The following is a 15,870-nucleotide window of genomic DNA, read 5'->3' on the forward strand; positions in this document are numbered from 1 at the left end:
ACCTGTTGCGCAGATGGTGCCTCCACGTGCTGCTCGGAAACGTGCGTTTGCGGAGTAAGGATTGTACAGCTTGTTCTTTCTAAATGCTATTCAGACGGTAACGTTTTTGTTTACAGTCTTTATGCCAGTGACTGCTGGAAGTCAAGTGATAGAAATACGGAATGAATAATGAAAATGTTGATGGCGATGATAAAGATAATTTAAAAACAACTGATGGTACTGCCGCTTCTACTATTAGTAGTAGTAAAGGCATTGATAACTACTAATAATGATTACACTTGAGTCATTAGACACGGGACACGTTTGAACAAATAAACAATAATTATCTAAAGAATATGAATTACAGTCGTTTAAAGAAGTCTCAACGTATCTAAACATCTAGGATACTAAGTCAATTTAATTTTTTCCAAACGATAATATCCTAGTGCAGATATCTATTAAACGACTGACCGATGCCAAGGTAACCAGTGTGAAGTCGTCCGTGGTTTTCACACTCCAAACGCATCAGAAAATTCCCACCTTCACATTTATTTGGCTTTTTTTTTTTTTTTTTTTTTGTAGTGTCGACCGTGTTTTCTTATATTCTCCATGTATCAAACAGCACCCGAGAGGGCAGCTCAACGCCGACCCCGAGTCTCAGTTTTACATGATGTCGTCTAACTACACTCGTAGTGGGGTATGCGGACAGCTGAGTCTCTGTTGAAGCGGTGGCTCAGTGCAAACGCCTGAACTGCAGCCAAAATGACCACGGAGCTTACACAGACGGACGCCAGACATAATCCGTTGGCAACTGCCGGGTTTCTCTCAAGGGTCTTTTTGTGGTAAGTGATTACCCTCACGATATTGCATTTCGCGGCATGGTGTGAATCTGAATGAGCGGTCAGGTGATAATGTGCTGCTGAAAAATCATCCAAGTAGTGAGACAGTGCCTGTCCGCGAAAAGAGCAAATCCAGGAAAAAAGAAGTTGATGATTTTTTTATTATTATTAATAATTTTACACGTTGGAATGTGTGACTTGAGTTGGAAAGACACGCCACACATTCAAAAGCACTTTTCTTTTCTAACATACTTAAGAACGTTTTGCATTTTAATTAGAGAATTTGGACTCTCAAAACTTTAATCTCCTATTGCAACTCAAACGCAAAGCAAGCAGTTCTAGCAACGTGAAGGAGTCTTGATTACATGATGCAATGTTGTATGTTTTAGCTACCACTGGAACTTGTTACAGTAAAAGGCTGGTTTCCCGCATTCCCCGTTGCATTGGCGGTCGGTTTGACAGTCAAAATCCATCCTCAAGGGAATAGGTCTGTAATTTAGCCAGTAGCAAGCAACAGTGTTTCAGTGGTAAGGTTTCCCAAAATATGACTTTGAATCATTTTACCCCCGCATTTGAAAATGCCTAGAAGAAGAAACAAGACTTCTCTGCTGCTTCACTGCTAACACCTACAGTGTTAAGTAGATCATTAAATCAGCATTGCTTGTTCAATTAGTTGCAGTTTTAATGGAAGTTGAAAGTTGGGTGTATATATTTGGGGCATCAATTATCTTCCTACCTCAAGAAGTAGTAGCAATAAGCTTGAGAGTTTTCACTACTTTATTCCATTGGCTTTGGCTCTAATTGTGGGCAGTGATAAACTTGTTTTGAACTACAATGTCAAGTTTAGTCTTGCTTTGATGCTACATTCTGTCTGTGTTTGGTACAGTGAAATCAACGATAAACAGCCACACCAAGCATTTCAGCACCTAAAGTAGCACTTGTTCCCTTGCCAAACACCAGGCGGCCCAACCCGGGAGGGGGGGGGGGGGCAGTGTATGACACTCTGCCTTTAGTTTAATGTATTTGTATTAGAAGAACACAGTGTTGCACACAACAAGGGACAAAGTAGAAATTGTCCTCATTAAATGTAACAAATAGCTGCGTGGCAAAGACAGGTTATAGCAGCACAGATGCAGTTAAAGATTACCAGTCGATACAGTGAGCTCAAAATATTAGTGCGTAGTCTGCATACAGAAATGATTGTGACTTAGAACTACAACCTGTTTTACACACAGTCAACTGCCTCGACAAGTCATCTACAAATATGTATATAGTATATACAAATTAAATAGGAATGGAGAGAGTGTACTGGCTTGCCCAACCCTATTACTGTTATGAAAATCCATCTAACGTCTGATAGACCAGTTATACAGTATGCAGACAATTCAGACGTAGTTAGGCTTAGTGAACTGATTTTCATGATTGATTCCACCAAAAGCCTCATCGAGTCTCATGTCCTATCTTCCTCTTAAAGCCAAATTGATAATTAGTGAAGCAAATCAATTAAGACCTGGAAACAATGCGCAAGTAAAGCAAAATCGGTGTTTGCCTTTCTTGTGAATGATACACTGGATATTTACCTGCTTTCTAACTGCATTACTAACTATCTGTTTCAGGTGGTTAACCCCATTTTTGCACCTTGGCCACAAACGGAGGCTTGAGGAAAGTGACATGTGCAGCGTTCTACCGGAGGATCGGTCTGAAAGACTTGGAGAGGAGCTACAAAGGTACTGCATTACTGAGACACATCACTCCCAATAGTCTAATATGGGAAGTTGTTGGTTAAGACACATCTGTTTGTACAGGTTTTTCTGAAGAGTTTCAGCAATGACAAGCACAGATATATTTTTGCTAAGTACACACTGAGGTGTTTTTACAGACAGCTTGATGTTTCAGTGAAAGTTGATGTCTGATTTCTAGAATCAAGTTAGTATTGTATTCTAATATTTAAAAGTGATTGCCACTCTCAGACATCAGCTATTGGTTGATATTCACAAAATAATTGTGAGAAATATAACATCCCCCTCTAATTACAAATATAATAAATTACCTGATACAGGCAGCAGCTTTGTTTTTCTCCCGCAAGCAGTGTCCTAATGTCTTAATTTTACCACGATGTGACCGTTCATACACGACCAGCAATACACTAATCTAACAACGTTCGAAGCATCAGAGCATCCTGGCATTGTGCATCCTCTTGGCTGTTTGTTCTTATGTGGACCTTTTGTTATAGTTAGTCTTTTTTTTTTTTTTTAATTAATTGGCTTAATTCTTCTTAGGTTTTGGGTAGAAACTAAATTTTATTGAATGGACAGGATTTGTATTTAACATTTAATGTTATCAACCAGAGGTATTCTCAGTTTTGTGATATACAGTAAGAACACCACCAAAAGAGTTATGGTTTGACAATTACTATGTTCCAGTGCAGAGTCAATATGCTGTTACATATTCTTTGTTACAGATTTTGGGACCATGAAGTTAGAAAGGCTACAAAGGAACTTCGGAAGCCAAAACTCAACAGAGTCCTTGTTAAGTGCTATGGGAAGTCCTATGCAGTGTTTGGGTTGTTTGCATTTTCACTGGTATGTTCTGGCTATTTAATGTTTCCTTAACATTTTTCCTTAACAAGTTTATCAGATTAGTTAATTGTAAAGAAATCATAAGAGGTAGATATTAATGAGTGAGAGAGCAAAGAGATGTATTGATGTCATTTGTAAAAACAAAGTTTTTATAAATATATACATAGTGTATAAATGTTTTCCTTATTTTTCCTGATAATAGCGAATAACTGTGTGTACATGTACAACATTAAAAGCAGTGGGAGAACAAATCTTTTTCTAGTTAGTCAATGGTTGTGTTAACCTTAGTGCATATTTTAGAGAGTGCATTGTTCAGGAAAAGAATAGCATTTAAAAGAGGAGACCCAGTTGCTATGAGGAAAATTCAGAAAGAACTCAACCACATATTAAGGATGGCTAGGGGGAATCAGAAGGAGAAATCTGAAACTCACTGCTCTTCTATGAACACCAAGAAACTATCGGACTCTGCAGTTTGTGACAAACATGGCTCCAGCTAAAAAGTGTATCGGTGTTCTAAATGAGGGTGAGAGGGCCAATGAGGTAAATAACTTTTATACTAGCTTTGAAATAACTAACTTCTCACAATAATAAAAAGTGGCTCTGGATACATTACTTTCATTGAACTCTTCAAAAATCACCATTGACCCAGCATGTTGTACAGAGACTGTTCTCATGCATCTGTCCCCAGAAGGCCCCTGGACTGGATGGCATTTCAGGGCTTCAGTTGAAATCACGCAGTGAGGAGCTGGCAGAGGCCTGGTGCCCCATCTACCACAATTCCTGGACTTACATTTTTTTGCTTCCATCTGGAAATAAGCTAATTTTCCCTGTTCCTGAAAAAGCAAGCTGTTAGGAGAATAATGACTACCATCCAGCTGCATTGACTTCAGTAGTTCTGAAGTGATTTGAGAAAATTATGATCAACCTAGTGAAAACAGAAGTTCAGATGATGCAGTCATAGCCATGATACATTTTATATCTAATCACTTGGAGGACCCAACCTCATATGTACATCTTTGATTTGTAGATTTTAATCCAGCATTGAATATAGTACATCTATTAAGAAGCCAAATTATCTAAATGTCCACCCTTTTATTATTAAATGGTACCACTCATTCTTAACAAGTTGTAGACAACAGGTCAGTGTTAATGGTACTCTTGCAGAACCTAGAACCTTGAGCATGGGAGCCATCCAGGGATGTGTCCGTTCACCTGTCCTTTTTACGCTATACCCTGAGTGTAGGAGTTATAACTCTAACAATCACATAATCACACTCTCAGATGATACTGCTATCTTAGCTTTAATGAAAAGGGATAGTTGCCTATCTGACTACTATTCAGAGATACAAAGCCACCTTATCTGCCACTTTTAAATAGTGGCCGATAAAGCCAGGATGGACACATTTAGGTAAGGGATTTTTAATGGAAAAGGGATATTCGGTTTTTATTGGTTTTCTATGTTTGCCTAGGTACTTCTAGAACCTTGACTTTATTAACACATTTGTATATTTTCTCTCTGAGAAATGTTGTCTTTTTATGGCTGCAGGATGGGTGAAGAGCTCAAGACAAATTTCCCTGTCCCTATGGGACAATAAAATTAATCGTTAATTCTTTTTTGACGAACTTTGATGGAACCCAGTATTTAGATGAACTGGTGTTATGTTGGTGTAATTTTCTTTGTGAGAGAACTAGCCGCAGGATTTTCTTGTGATTGCTTGGAAAAGGTTTAATGCCGTTCTTCCCATGTCAAGCATCAGTAATGGGTGAATTTGACATTTCTGGCATATCTTATCATCTAATGTGTATTTTTTGTCACTGTATTTGCCATAAAGGAGGCCATTAAAGTCATCCAGCCACTTCTTCTGGGGAAAATAATCCTGTACTTTGAGAATTATGACCCTAACGACCAGAGAAGTCTTTGCATGGTGTATGGTTATGCCACTGCGATGTCCCTCTCCTCCTTTGGACTGACTATCCTCCAGCATCTCTACTTCTACCACATCCAAAGAACAGGCATGAAGATACGAGTGGCCATGTGTCACATGATATACAGAAAGGTCAGCGAAGATTCAGCAGATTTTGCGGATTAAAAAATATGCCTTGAACTCCTCCGGTCATACTCACCAGACAAGTAAAATTTCTCTCATCAGGCTCTTGGTCTCAGCAGTGAGTCTATGGGACAAACCACCACTGGACAAATTGTGAACCTTCTTTCAAATGATGTCAACCGATTTGATGAGGTAACACAAGTTTGTGCTTGAGTGAGATACAACAAAAAATGATCAAAGAACAGCTGAGAACAAACTGGAAACTACATGTAGAAATCTTTTTACTGCTAGACGCTCACAAGGCTGGGACACTTATTTAAAAAAATTTTTTTAGAAACTGACAGACATTTTAATTACTTGGTAGATTTGTTTTTTGGCCTGCTGGTGACGGCAAGACCAAACAAAATGCGAATTCCGTAACTGACTAAATGTTGAAGTTAGTCGGCCAGCCGAATGAGGTTCCCCACTGGCCATTGCTCTTTCTAAATGAATTTTATTATGTCATCAGGGGGCACGTTTACACGAAGTGCTGCAAATTTAGCACCTTTGTCACTAGATTTAATGACCTTACAGACCCCTTTTAATTACTTTTTTTTGGGGAAAAAGCTCCTAACGACAAATCCAGCAATTTTTGGACAAACCTTAGTTACTTTCCATAGAAGAGAGTCGACAATATTACCCCACCAGCACAAGGTCGGGCTCTCACTGCATCTCATTCAATTGACTGCACAGCAGCTGACAGACGAGAATGACCTTCTTTCTGTCGGAGTGCTCATTATACAAGTAAATCTACCCGAATCACAGCACAGCTATTGTCTTTAATTTATGTGTATGGTGATTTTTATCAAAAAATGCCACAGTTATAGAATCGGAATTTTAGCACTGCAAGGGAGCAGCTTGGAAGTGACTGCTGGTTAACATGTAATCTTAATGGGCCGCGTTTCAGTCACTATTTCATACTCGTTCCTTTGTCTGACAACAGAAACAGAAAATCATGTAAATGAGAACAGCTTTATTGGGAATTAGGCTTTCTTAAAATACTGTATACGTGAGCACAGAGATTAGGAGAGAAGCAAACACATAAAGGCCTGAAACTGGCTGACACAAGGCAGAATGTAAATACGACGTGATGACATAATGACATAATGCTAATTATAAAAAATTGTTGTGGTGGTATTATTGCCATCTAGCGACATTTAGCGACTTTTTCAAGGAAGCTTTAGCTACTTTCCATTGAAAGCAGTTGTTTACGGTGGTTCCACAACAGTTCTCAACTATGCCCTCAATTTCATGGACCACATTGACCATAACGTGGTCCAGCCATATACTAGGTTTGGACTAGTTTTCGAATCTTGTTTAATGTGCAGTAGTAATCGTCTAATTATTACACTAGCATTTAACCGTATATTTACGAATCTTTTTGTATGCTTGCTGATTTGCCATTATTTATTTGAATAAATGTTTTGAAAGTAGTTGTGACCTGCAAGACATCATGATTGTTGCTGAGAATTTGGAAAAATGAAATGCAGGTGTATTAGACCTGGTCCAGCATTGTTTTCTGTGCGTGTTTCTATTCATGCTTAACCATTAACCCTGTAGATTACACTCAATCTGCACTACCTGTGGGTGGGGCCTCTACAAGCGATGGTCATCATCATTTTCCTTTGGTATGAGATTGGCTCATCATGTCTGGCAGGTGTGGTAGCCATTGCCCTCATGATGCCTGTGCAGACCTGGTTTGGAAAGCTCTTTGGCATCTTCAGGTAGAAAACAAGAGAACTAAAATTAGTACAACGTCTTCTCTAATAATACATTAATAGGATTATGACCATTTTCTATGTGTGTTTTTTTAAAGAAATTCCTCTTCATTTTTATTATCTAATACATAGACATATCTTGTCTAATATGAAGCTAAATGATATGTTCATTCTTTATTTTTTGCAGGACCAAAACAGCACTCCATACTGACAATAGAATTCGCATCATGAACGAAGTTGTGTCTGGCATCAGGATCATCAAGATGTATGCCTGGGAGAAGCCATTCTCAGCTCTGGTTACCGAAGTCAGAAGGTGAGGAATAAAAATAATACCTTTTGTAAATAATTGACAAATGTTGTTAGTGTGTTTCCAGGGATACAATGAGGCATTTGTTGTCTGATATTTGTTTTTACAGGGAGCACTGGGACATGAACCCCCTTGTTTCAACATTTAGTTTTGCCCTCTCCAATGTTCATTGACTTTGGAAGTAATTATGAATCAATTAAAAATGCATTTTATTTTCACTTATTTCATCTCTGATCATAATTTGTTCCTTTACAATGACACTCAAACTTATCATAATCCATAGTGGTATATGGATATATGATATAAGACAGAATATGAAACACTTAGTGAAAATCTTAGTGTTTGACTCAAATTTTGATATACATTTTGTGACTGGAGGTGCATCTACAATATTAGCTTAGTTTGAAGTCTTAACCAATCACACCAAATGTGGTGACCGTCAGGATTGGGCATTGTTACACAAAATATGAGAGCAACGTGTTATGTTAGGCTACCACTCTAATGGAAGCAGGAGTAGGTTGAGACAGGATGATAAATTCAATCATAGTGTCTTAAAAGCAAGACACACACGCATATCATTGAAAAAAGTAGATGTGGGTGTTTAGATACCACTGATGTCTGTTGCCCTTTATTCATTAGGTTATAAAATAGCAGGGTAAGTTAAGATTTAGTGTAACTTAAATGCTTCTATTCTCCTGAGGCCTAAAATGTGAATTTTGTTGGCGTCGTGAGGATCAGGCTACTGCAAGTCCTGAAACTATTAGACTTTGGTTCTCCTAATCATTTGTTATCCTCAGGAACATGTAGTGATAAATTAGGCTATTTGGAGTGTCCTGTCAAATGATAGAACACGCTGTGGTTTCCCTCTTTCCCTCTGGGGTGAGGATCTGACATGATGCAAAGGTGAAATGAGGCTCTAATTATTTTTAGATTAAAATATCAGTCCGATTCACTGTGGACTTGTGACCAACGGATTAGAGTCAAAGCAGGACACATAATTACCAAAGGCGCTTGTTATATAACTGTTTTGTATAATTCTATCTTCTGGGCAAGCAGAGTGAGTTTCTACAAAGGAGTGATTTTTTTTTTCTGCATGCTTCCAAATTCATACTGGAATATAAAAGCATACTCAGTTTGGTGGTTTGGGCCTTAATAATTGGTGGTAGATTTTCAGGTGTACTGTTTAACTTGTGGCATGTGCTAATTAAATAGAGCCCCTGATGCCACTGGGTGAAATAGAAGTGATCATGATGTACACTGTAATTTATCACTGTCAGCGTGTAAAGGCTGCGTGGTAAAGATCTGAACACACAAGCATATGGAACTCCACACGTGTATATCGATGATATAGTCATAAAACAAGGTCTCTGCTGGACATATACATCTTTTAACAAATTTGAATCTGTGCCAGAGGCCGACAACAATTATGGTGCTTTTTGAGAATCATTGTGGTCTAACAGTCCAGAGTTTGTCATCCATCCATTTAATCCCAGCTCCGTAACAAGCATCTTAAACTAGCAAAGTGTGTATGTGTTCTTGTAGGCATGAAAAGTCAAGTTGAAAAAAAGCAGTGGAAGGTTTTAAATTGTTTAATTTTTTTTATTGTCTCTCTCCTCTCTCATCAAAAGTGTTTTATGGTATTTAGGAGGGTTGTGATAAAGGGCCCCCAGGCAGGTGCTCAAAATCATAAATACTGGGCTTGGGTTTTACAATACTTTTTATCTGTGAGGAAAATGGCAAACTCATAAGTTTGGTATTTATGGTGTGATTTAAGTTACAACTTTTGAGAAACATGCACGTGAAGCATTCCTTACTGCTTTGTTGAAATACTTGGTGCTCTTAGCGAGTGCCTAAATAGACTTGCAGAATACATTTTCTCCATTTATGCTCAACTTTCTAAGCATTTTTCTTTCTCTTTGTTAATGATAATCCTTCATACTGTTTGTCCTGTAGTTAAAATACCCTCTCCTAGCAAACTCTGTCTTCAAATTTGAGCAGTCTTGCTGCTTTTAAAAAAAAAAAAAAAAAGATTTGAACAGTAGAAGCAAAAGCAAAGGGCTTTATATAGAAACAAATCAAAACATGCTGAATCTTCTTTGCAGTCTACACTTTGTCAGGTGCTGCCTGAGGACACTGGGTATGTACTGTGAGGGGAAAAAGGGGCTGTTCTTGCTCAAGAACAGGGGATTTCACATAGCTGAACATTTAATAGAACACAGAAGCCTCTCACCCACATGCGCACACAAACACACTCACGCACACAGAAAAGGTCGCTTATTATACACACTATGTTTTGTAATTTCAATTTGAAACACATTATTTCACAGAGAATGTGTCTGCAGTTTGGCTGGAAGTGATGTAGAAAGTAACAATACATAGCCAACATCTTAAGGAGCTGGTCAGAACAGCTCTTTGTCAGTACAAACTTAGCTTATTTACATTTATTTATAGTATTTACTTATATTTATTATTTATATTTATTTAATGTATAATAGTTATTATTTATTTATTTATTTATATTATTATTTGTTTACATACTTGATTGCTTTTGATGGAATGGCACTAAAGATGTTTCCTAGCAACCAATTAATACATTATTAAAGTGAGTTTTAACTGCGTAAGACTTTTAAGTTTCAATAGTGAAACCCAGTTAAGTAAATCACTGGTTTGAAACTGGCTAGTTACACGTAGTTATTGATTTACAAAAAATGGTGCAGACCAGTCCAGATGCTTTAGTAAGCGTCTCTGTGCGAAGAACATAAAGCGTGGAGTTTAAAGAATGCATGAAGGATAACGGACTGTTCATAACACTTGCTTTGTAAAATGAATAGTAATCCCAGCCCAACAAAGATCTGTAAATGCTCAAGATGTTGCGATCAATTTTAAAAATAAAATCTTTTGTTGTTCAGCACATTTTAAAGTCTTTTGGATGTGTAAATACTCTTTCTTTTTCTTTTTCTCTTCCTTTGCTCTAAAACATCCAAGACACACAAGACTGCAAAAACTACATTAAAGGACTAACCAAAATTCACCACTAACACTGGTGTTTATGTGTCACTTAACAGCCACAATTTTTTTAAAAATGCAACTTGAAGTCACCTAGCTCACTTCTTTCCATGTGTTGTCTTCTATTCCCAGGAAAGAAATCAGTCATATATTGAAAAGCTCCTATTTACGAGGACTCAACATAGCTTCCTTCTTTGCAAGCAGCAAGATCATCGTCTTCGTAACCTTCACCGTCTACACTCTTCTGGGCAACACCATCACTGCTAGCAGTGTGTTTGTCACTGTGTCCCTCTATGGCACAATCAAGCTCACGGTCACCCTGTTCTTCCCACTGGCTATCGAGAAGTTGTCAGAGACTGCAGTCAGCATTCAGAGGATTGAGGTAATTCTGTTGTCTGTTATGATTTATGTCAACGACTTCAAGTGCATATGAACTATGACATTCATGCAATTATCTGGATAAGAATTCTGAAAATTCTAGGATGTATATTGAGCTCATATGTTTCTCATTATTACCACATAATTACTTGAGCAGGCAGCTTTGGTAATTGCTTAAGTTTTCTTATTGTGAAACTGTTAAGAAATTACATAACCACATAACGGAGTGTATCTTGCAGAAAACTAGACACACACACACTCAGGAATTTAGAACAGAGTCTGTGAGAAATACAGTGTTAAGTGACATTTGACAAGAACTAACATTGGTGTATGTTTAAAGATCAAACCTTTTGAGGATCTGGAACAAGAACTTTGTCAAACATTGATTTAACCATGCTTTCTATCCATGTTAAATCCTAATTTTTATTATCTAGACATATTTCATGTTCTTCTAATTGTGTAGACCGATTCCTGAACTGCCTCCAATGACTCAGGCTATGGAACCAACACCCAGTTATACAACCTAGACTCACGAGAAGAGACTAAACATCACATATATGTCAGGGCCCTTATAATCTGTGTCTGACCTTGTAAATAAGTCCTGCAAAGACATCACAGATAATAGCTTGCTGGTAACATGGGGAGAAACATTTCATTGACATTGAAATTTTTTTTTTTTTTTTTTCATCCCTCCATGGGTGTAAAGCAGTGCTTGGTGAATGTTTAGTTAATGACTTCCAAACACCGTACTGTCTGGGTTCACAATGTAAAGGCACGTGTGTCGATTAACCTCCTCCCAGAATTTCCTGCTGCTGGAAGAAGTTGAAAGAGAGACATTTTCTGGGCTTCCGTTTGAGGGAAAGAATGAAAACGCCATTGAGATTGAGACGTTGACCTGCTACTGGGATAAGGTGAATATTCTACCTCTAAAATGATGTGTGAGCATACTTACATACTTTATAGTGCATGTAATAGTAAGTCTTAAGCATAGCTTTAAAAATGTCAGGCCCAGAATGACCAGTTTGGGGATTTACATGATGCGTTCAAATGCCTAATCTGTTATGAAATAGAAGTACTGTTACATGTTTTTAGTTTGTCCAAATATGTTTTTTTGTTTCCTGTCAGAGTTTGGATGCTCCAACTCTCCAGAATGTCTCTGTCACTGTGAAGTCCCACCAACTTCTGACTGTAATTGGAGCAGTGGGGGCTGGAAAGGTCAGTAAACCTATATAAACTATCTTAGCTTCAGACCCATAGGTAAACAGTTAACCGGACTGCTAACAAAGGAAAAAGTGTTGACTGTGTTCACTATGTGTCACTTCTTAGCCAGTTTACATGTCCATAATGTCCATGTTTCCACCAGTCATCCCTGCTGAGTGCCATCCTGGGAGAGCTGCCTCACGACACAGGGACAATGAATGTCAAAGGTCAGCTGACCTATGCATCCCAGCAGCCCTGGGTGTTCCCTGGAACCATTCGGAGTAACATCCTGTTTGGGAGAGAGCTCAACCCCCAGAAGTATGAGAGTGTCATCAGAGCCTGTGCTCTAAAGAAGGTGAGAAGGTGGACAATGAGACTGTTAACCATGGATTGTTTGTGCTTAGCCTTGTCAACAGAACTGAGTAGGTTTGTAAGACAAGTGTATATTTAGTCACTATCATGGAAATCATGAGCTTGTTAAGCATAATTTTGGTCAGCTATCCATCATTGTTTTTGTGTTAACTATCTGATTTGTATATGAGCTAATGTGTTTAATCAAACTGGCTTGAGTTGTGGTTAAAGTTGAGGGTTAATGAACAAAAATGAATGAACAAAGTCAAAGAACATTTATTAATGTATAGTTAACCAAGCCAAAACATTGACTACTGGTAATATTGTCACCTGTTTGCATGTTTAAAATTCTGTACTTTTATTCAGAATTATGAAATAAAAACACTTGTTTCGGGCACCACCTCCGAAGAGAAACTTGTACAGTAATCCACTCTAATACCAGAGTCTGTGACTTCCTGATTCAATGCATCTCCACTTTTTACTTTAAAGGAACACACAGGCAGTGACTGGGTCTGAATTAAAGAAATCGTATTGACTATTTTCTGCTAACACATGATAAACACAGTGATTGATAATTAAGGTGCAAAGTGGAGTAAGGGAACAATATTAATCAATAGCTGATAAAATGAGCAATGTGATAAATTGGGCAACAGTGGGAGAGAATATGTTTAGGCTGTGTATTGTATGACTATACTGCTAACAGGTTCTGAGATGTCTGTGAAAGAAATTTAAGGATTTAAAGATATCTCAACATCAACCCAGTCATGAGCAGAAAAAGTAAAAGATCGCTTTGTCTACATTCAGTTGGTGGTCTGGAGGATCGGCTGGAGCCCCAAGCAGTTGGAGGTTGCAGTCACTTAACTTTATGGCAAAATCCGGGTGGATCCTCTCAGAGGTGTTGTGGGTTACCTAGGCGACAGATTCAATGTGTGTCAGTTGTTTCTCAGTAGGTGGTCGGCCAGACGTGTGGTCAGACGTGTGGTCAGACATGTGGTCAGGCGTGTGGGCAGGCGTGTGGGCAGCCTGTGTCTGACGAGTTGGTGGCAGAATAAAAGCAATGATTCTGATTACTGTACTTAACATTTGCTAGATAACCATGGTTGGCATTGGCCAAACAACACAAAACCTTCAAAAATTTTCAAAGCGAAGCCATGATTATAGACAAGTTATAAAAATGGTTCTTAACACTAATAATTAATGAATGGAGACTACATAAGTCCTTTGGTTAATAATAATAAAGACCATTGTGAATTTTAATGCCTGTTGCGTTGTAGGCGGATGCTGTCAGTATGGTCACATAGTAGATATTGCCTTCAACTTTACACTTCACGTATCAGCCATTCTATAAGAGGGCAATCTAGGGACTGAAGTGACACCATATGTACAATGCAGACATTTTTTGAAAGGGAGAAGTCTCCTGTTGCACTGCTTCAGGAATGTGACCTTTTGGCACATGGTAGGCATCTATTAAGTTAGGGGGGGGAGAAGGAGGGGGAGGAATGTGGTGATTGTGTGTGGACCCAGAGGGGCAATGGTGTGAAGAAGGGCTCTCACCTTACTGGTAATTAGTTTTTTTTTCCCATGTTGTCTACTGTGAGGGAAGTAACAGTCAAATATTAATCAAAGAAGAGTCCTATTGTGGTGAGATGAACTCCGTTTCACTCTGTGGATGTTTTTCTGGTTTAATTCCATTTGCCTTGTGTCCTTTTGACCCATCGACTGGTCATGCATTTCTCTGAACTTTTAAAAGCTGGTCTGTTTTTTTTTTTTTTGTTTAGTTTTTTTGGAGAAAGACGCCTTGTCTCTGATTCCTGTCCATGTGGTGGTTTAATTGCAGGAAGGCAGCAAGGGAGGCCTTTTTGGATCTATAAACTCTGAATGTCCTCATTATGAACTCTCTGATAGCTTAGGGACTGAGGCCAACCTATGTCGGCTACATATGCACAGGCTGTATGTTCTATTTATTGTAAGCCTTCATTGTCTTTGAACGCAGGACTTGGAACTGCTTCCAGATGGAGACCTGACACTGATTGGAGACAGAGGAGCTACACTTAGTGGGGGACAGAAAGCTCGTGTCAGCCTGGCAAGGTATGGGGAGTCACAACTACTATTTCTGCATTCTGCAGAAGGTACACAACCTTTAAATTAAGTTTCTTATTTGGCATCAATGTCAACCCGTCTGTTTGGCTGCTTTTGTGGGTATTTACTCCATCAGGAACAAGTAGCAACATGCCAGGTTGAACTCTCCAGGTATGCACAAGGTGGTAGTGTTTGTCTGTACAAAGTTAGAAGAGAACAGTTATATTTGCTAAAATAGTCTACTGACATTATTGGCCCGTTGTTGCATTTGTTCTGCATTACATTAAATTTCTGTCTAAAGCCCGTTTCGTCATTGTTACACTCCACACACAAAAATGAGTGTGTGTTTGTCTTCTCTCTTTGTGAGGACGAGTTTGAGACCTTTGGAGTGAAGACATATTTAGAAAGCGAGGACATTTTGGCCGGTCCTCACTTTCTGACACACCTTTTAAAAGGCTGTTTGAAGGTTAAGACTTGGTTTTAGGGTTCAGGTTAGAATTACGTTTTGGTTAGGGGTAGGGTAATGGTTGGATTAGGCATTCAGTTGTGAGGGTTGAGGTTAGGGGAAGGGGGAATGCATTATGTCAATGAGTGTCCTCACAACTGACGTAAGATGAATGTGTGTGTGTGTGTGTTTTTTTCAGGGCTGTGTATGAGGATGCAGATATCTACCTCCTGGACGACCCTTTAAGTGCTGTGGATGCTGAAGTTGGCAAACATCTTTTTGAACAGTGAGTGATTACCAGCTCTGTCCAAGTTGTCTTGTGATAATGGTTAATTGTTGAATATGAAAGCATAACCAGTTTGCATGACAGATGTACTGTACTTCTTCATGCATCAGATTTCTAGAAGGAGATGGAAATAACACTGACACATTACTTACGCAATATTAAAAGTCTGGATCTGTGTTCATGATCAGGTGTATCTGTGGCCTGCTGAAGAACAAGTCTCGTATCCTGGTCACCCACCAGCTGCAGCATCTCAGGGCAGCCGACCAGATTCTGGTCCTTCAGGAGGTTTGTGCGAAGCCGGCCACCGCTTCTTAACACTAACGGCGTTTTCCACAAACTCAGTTACAAAGACAGGGCTTTTAGTGTACTTTTCTAAAGAGGACAAAAATGTTGGAAGTATTTTGAGCAGCTATGAGTCATTTCAATGTTAGTTCATGCACATAAAGAGCTCACACATGGCTCTTAAGAGTTGCCCTGAGTTGTCTGTCAATGTGAGGAGTAAAAAGGTGACCACAGAAGTGAGGAAGATGATAATAAGGCTCAAAAAACAAAAAACTATCAGAGAGAAAGATAGTGGGTTTGCCAAAATCTGCAGTTGGGTACGGTCTAAAAATGC

The 15,870-nt window shown here is 38.7% G+C and overlaps 1 protein-coding gene across 3 annotated transcripts in view; it reads left to right on the plus strand.

Moving 5' to 3' along the window:
* Window positions 1–15,870, plus strand: part of LOC120797978 (multidrug resistance-associated protein 4-like) — a 32,400-nt gene that overhangs the window by 2,842 nt on the left and 13,688 nt on the right. For all 3 annotated transcript variants that reach the window (XM_040141844.1, XM_040141843.1, XM_040141845.1), the window contains 14 exons: window positions 602–821; window positions 2,435–2,545; window positions 3,280–3,400; window positions 5,230–5,454; window positions 5,548–5,637; window positions 7,045–7,208; window positions 7,390–7,515; window positions 10,648–10,897; window positions 11,694–11,804; window positions 12,019–12,108; window positions 12,257–12,448; window positions 14,438–14,532; window positions 15,168–15,254; window positions 15,443–15,539. In XM_040141844.1, coding sequence (XP_039997778.1) covers window positions 742–821; window positions 2,435–2,545; window positions 3,280–3,400; window positions 5,230–5,454; window positions 5,548–5,637; window positions 7,045–7,208; window positions 7,390–7,515; window positions 10,648–10,897; window positions 11,694–11,804; window positions 12,019–12,108; window positions 12,257–12,448; window positions 14,438–14,532; window positions 15,168–15,254; window positions 15,443–15,539 — 1,839 coding nt within the window. In that variant the 5' untranslated portion in view covers window positions 602–741. The remainder of the gene's footprint in view (window positions 1–601; window positions 822–2,434; window positions 2,546–3,279; window positions 3,401–5,229; window positions 5,455–5,547; window positions 5,638–7,044; window positions 7,209–7,389; window positions 7,516–10,647; window positions 10,898–11,693; window positions 11,805–12,018; window positions 12,109–12,256; window positions 12,449–14,437; window positions 14,533–15,167; window positions 15,255–15,442; window positions 15,540–15,870) is intronic.

This window comes from Xiphias gladius, chromosome 13, assembly GCF_016859285.1.
Source record: "Xiphias gladius isolate SHS-SW01 ecotype Sanya breed wild chromosome 13, ASM1685928v1, whole genome shotgun sequence".
Lineage (NCBI taxonomy): Eukaryota > Metazoa > Chordata > Actinopteri > Istiophoriformes > Xiphiidae > Xiphias > Xiphias gladius.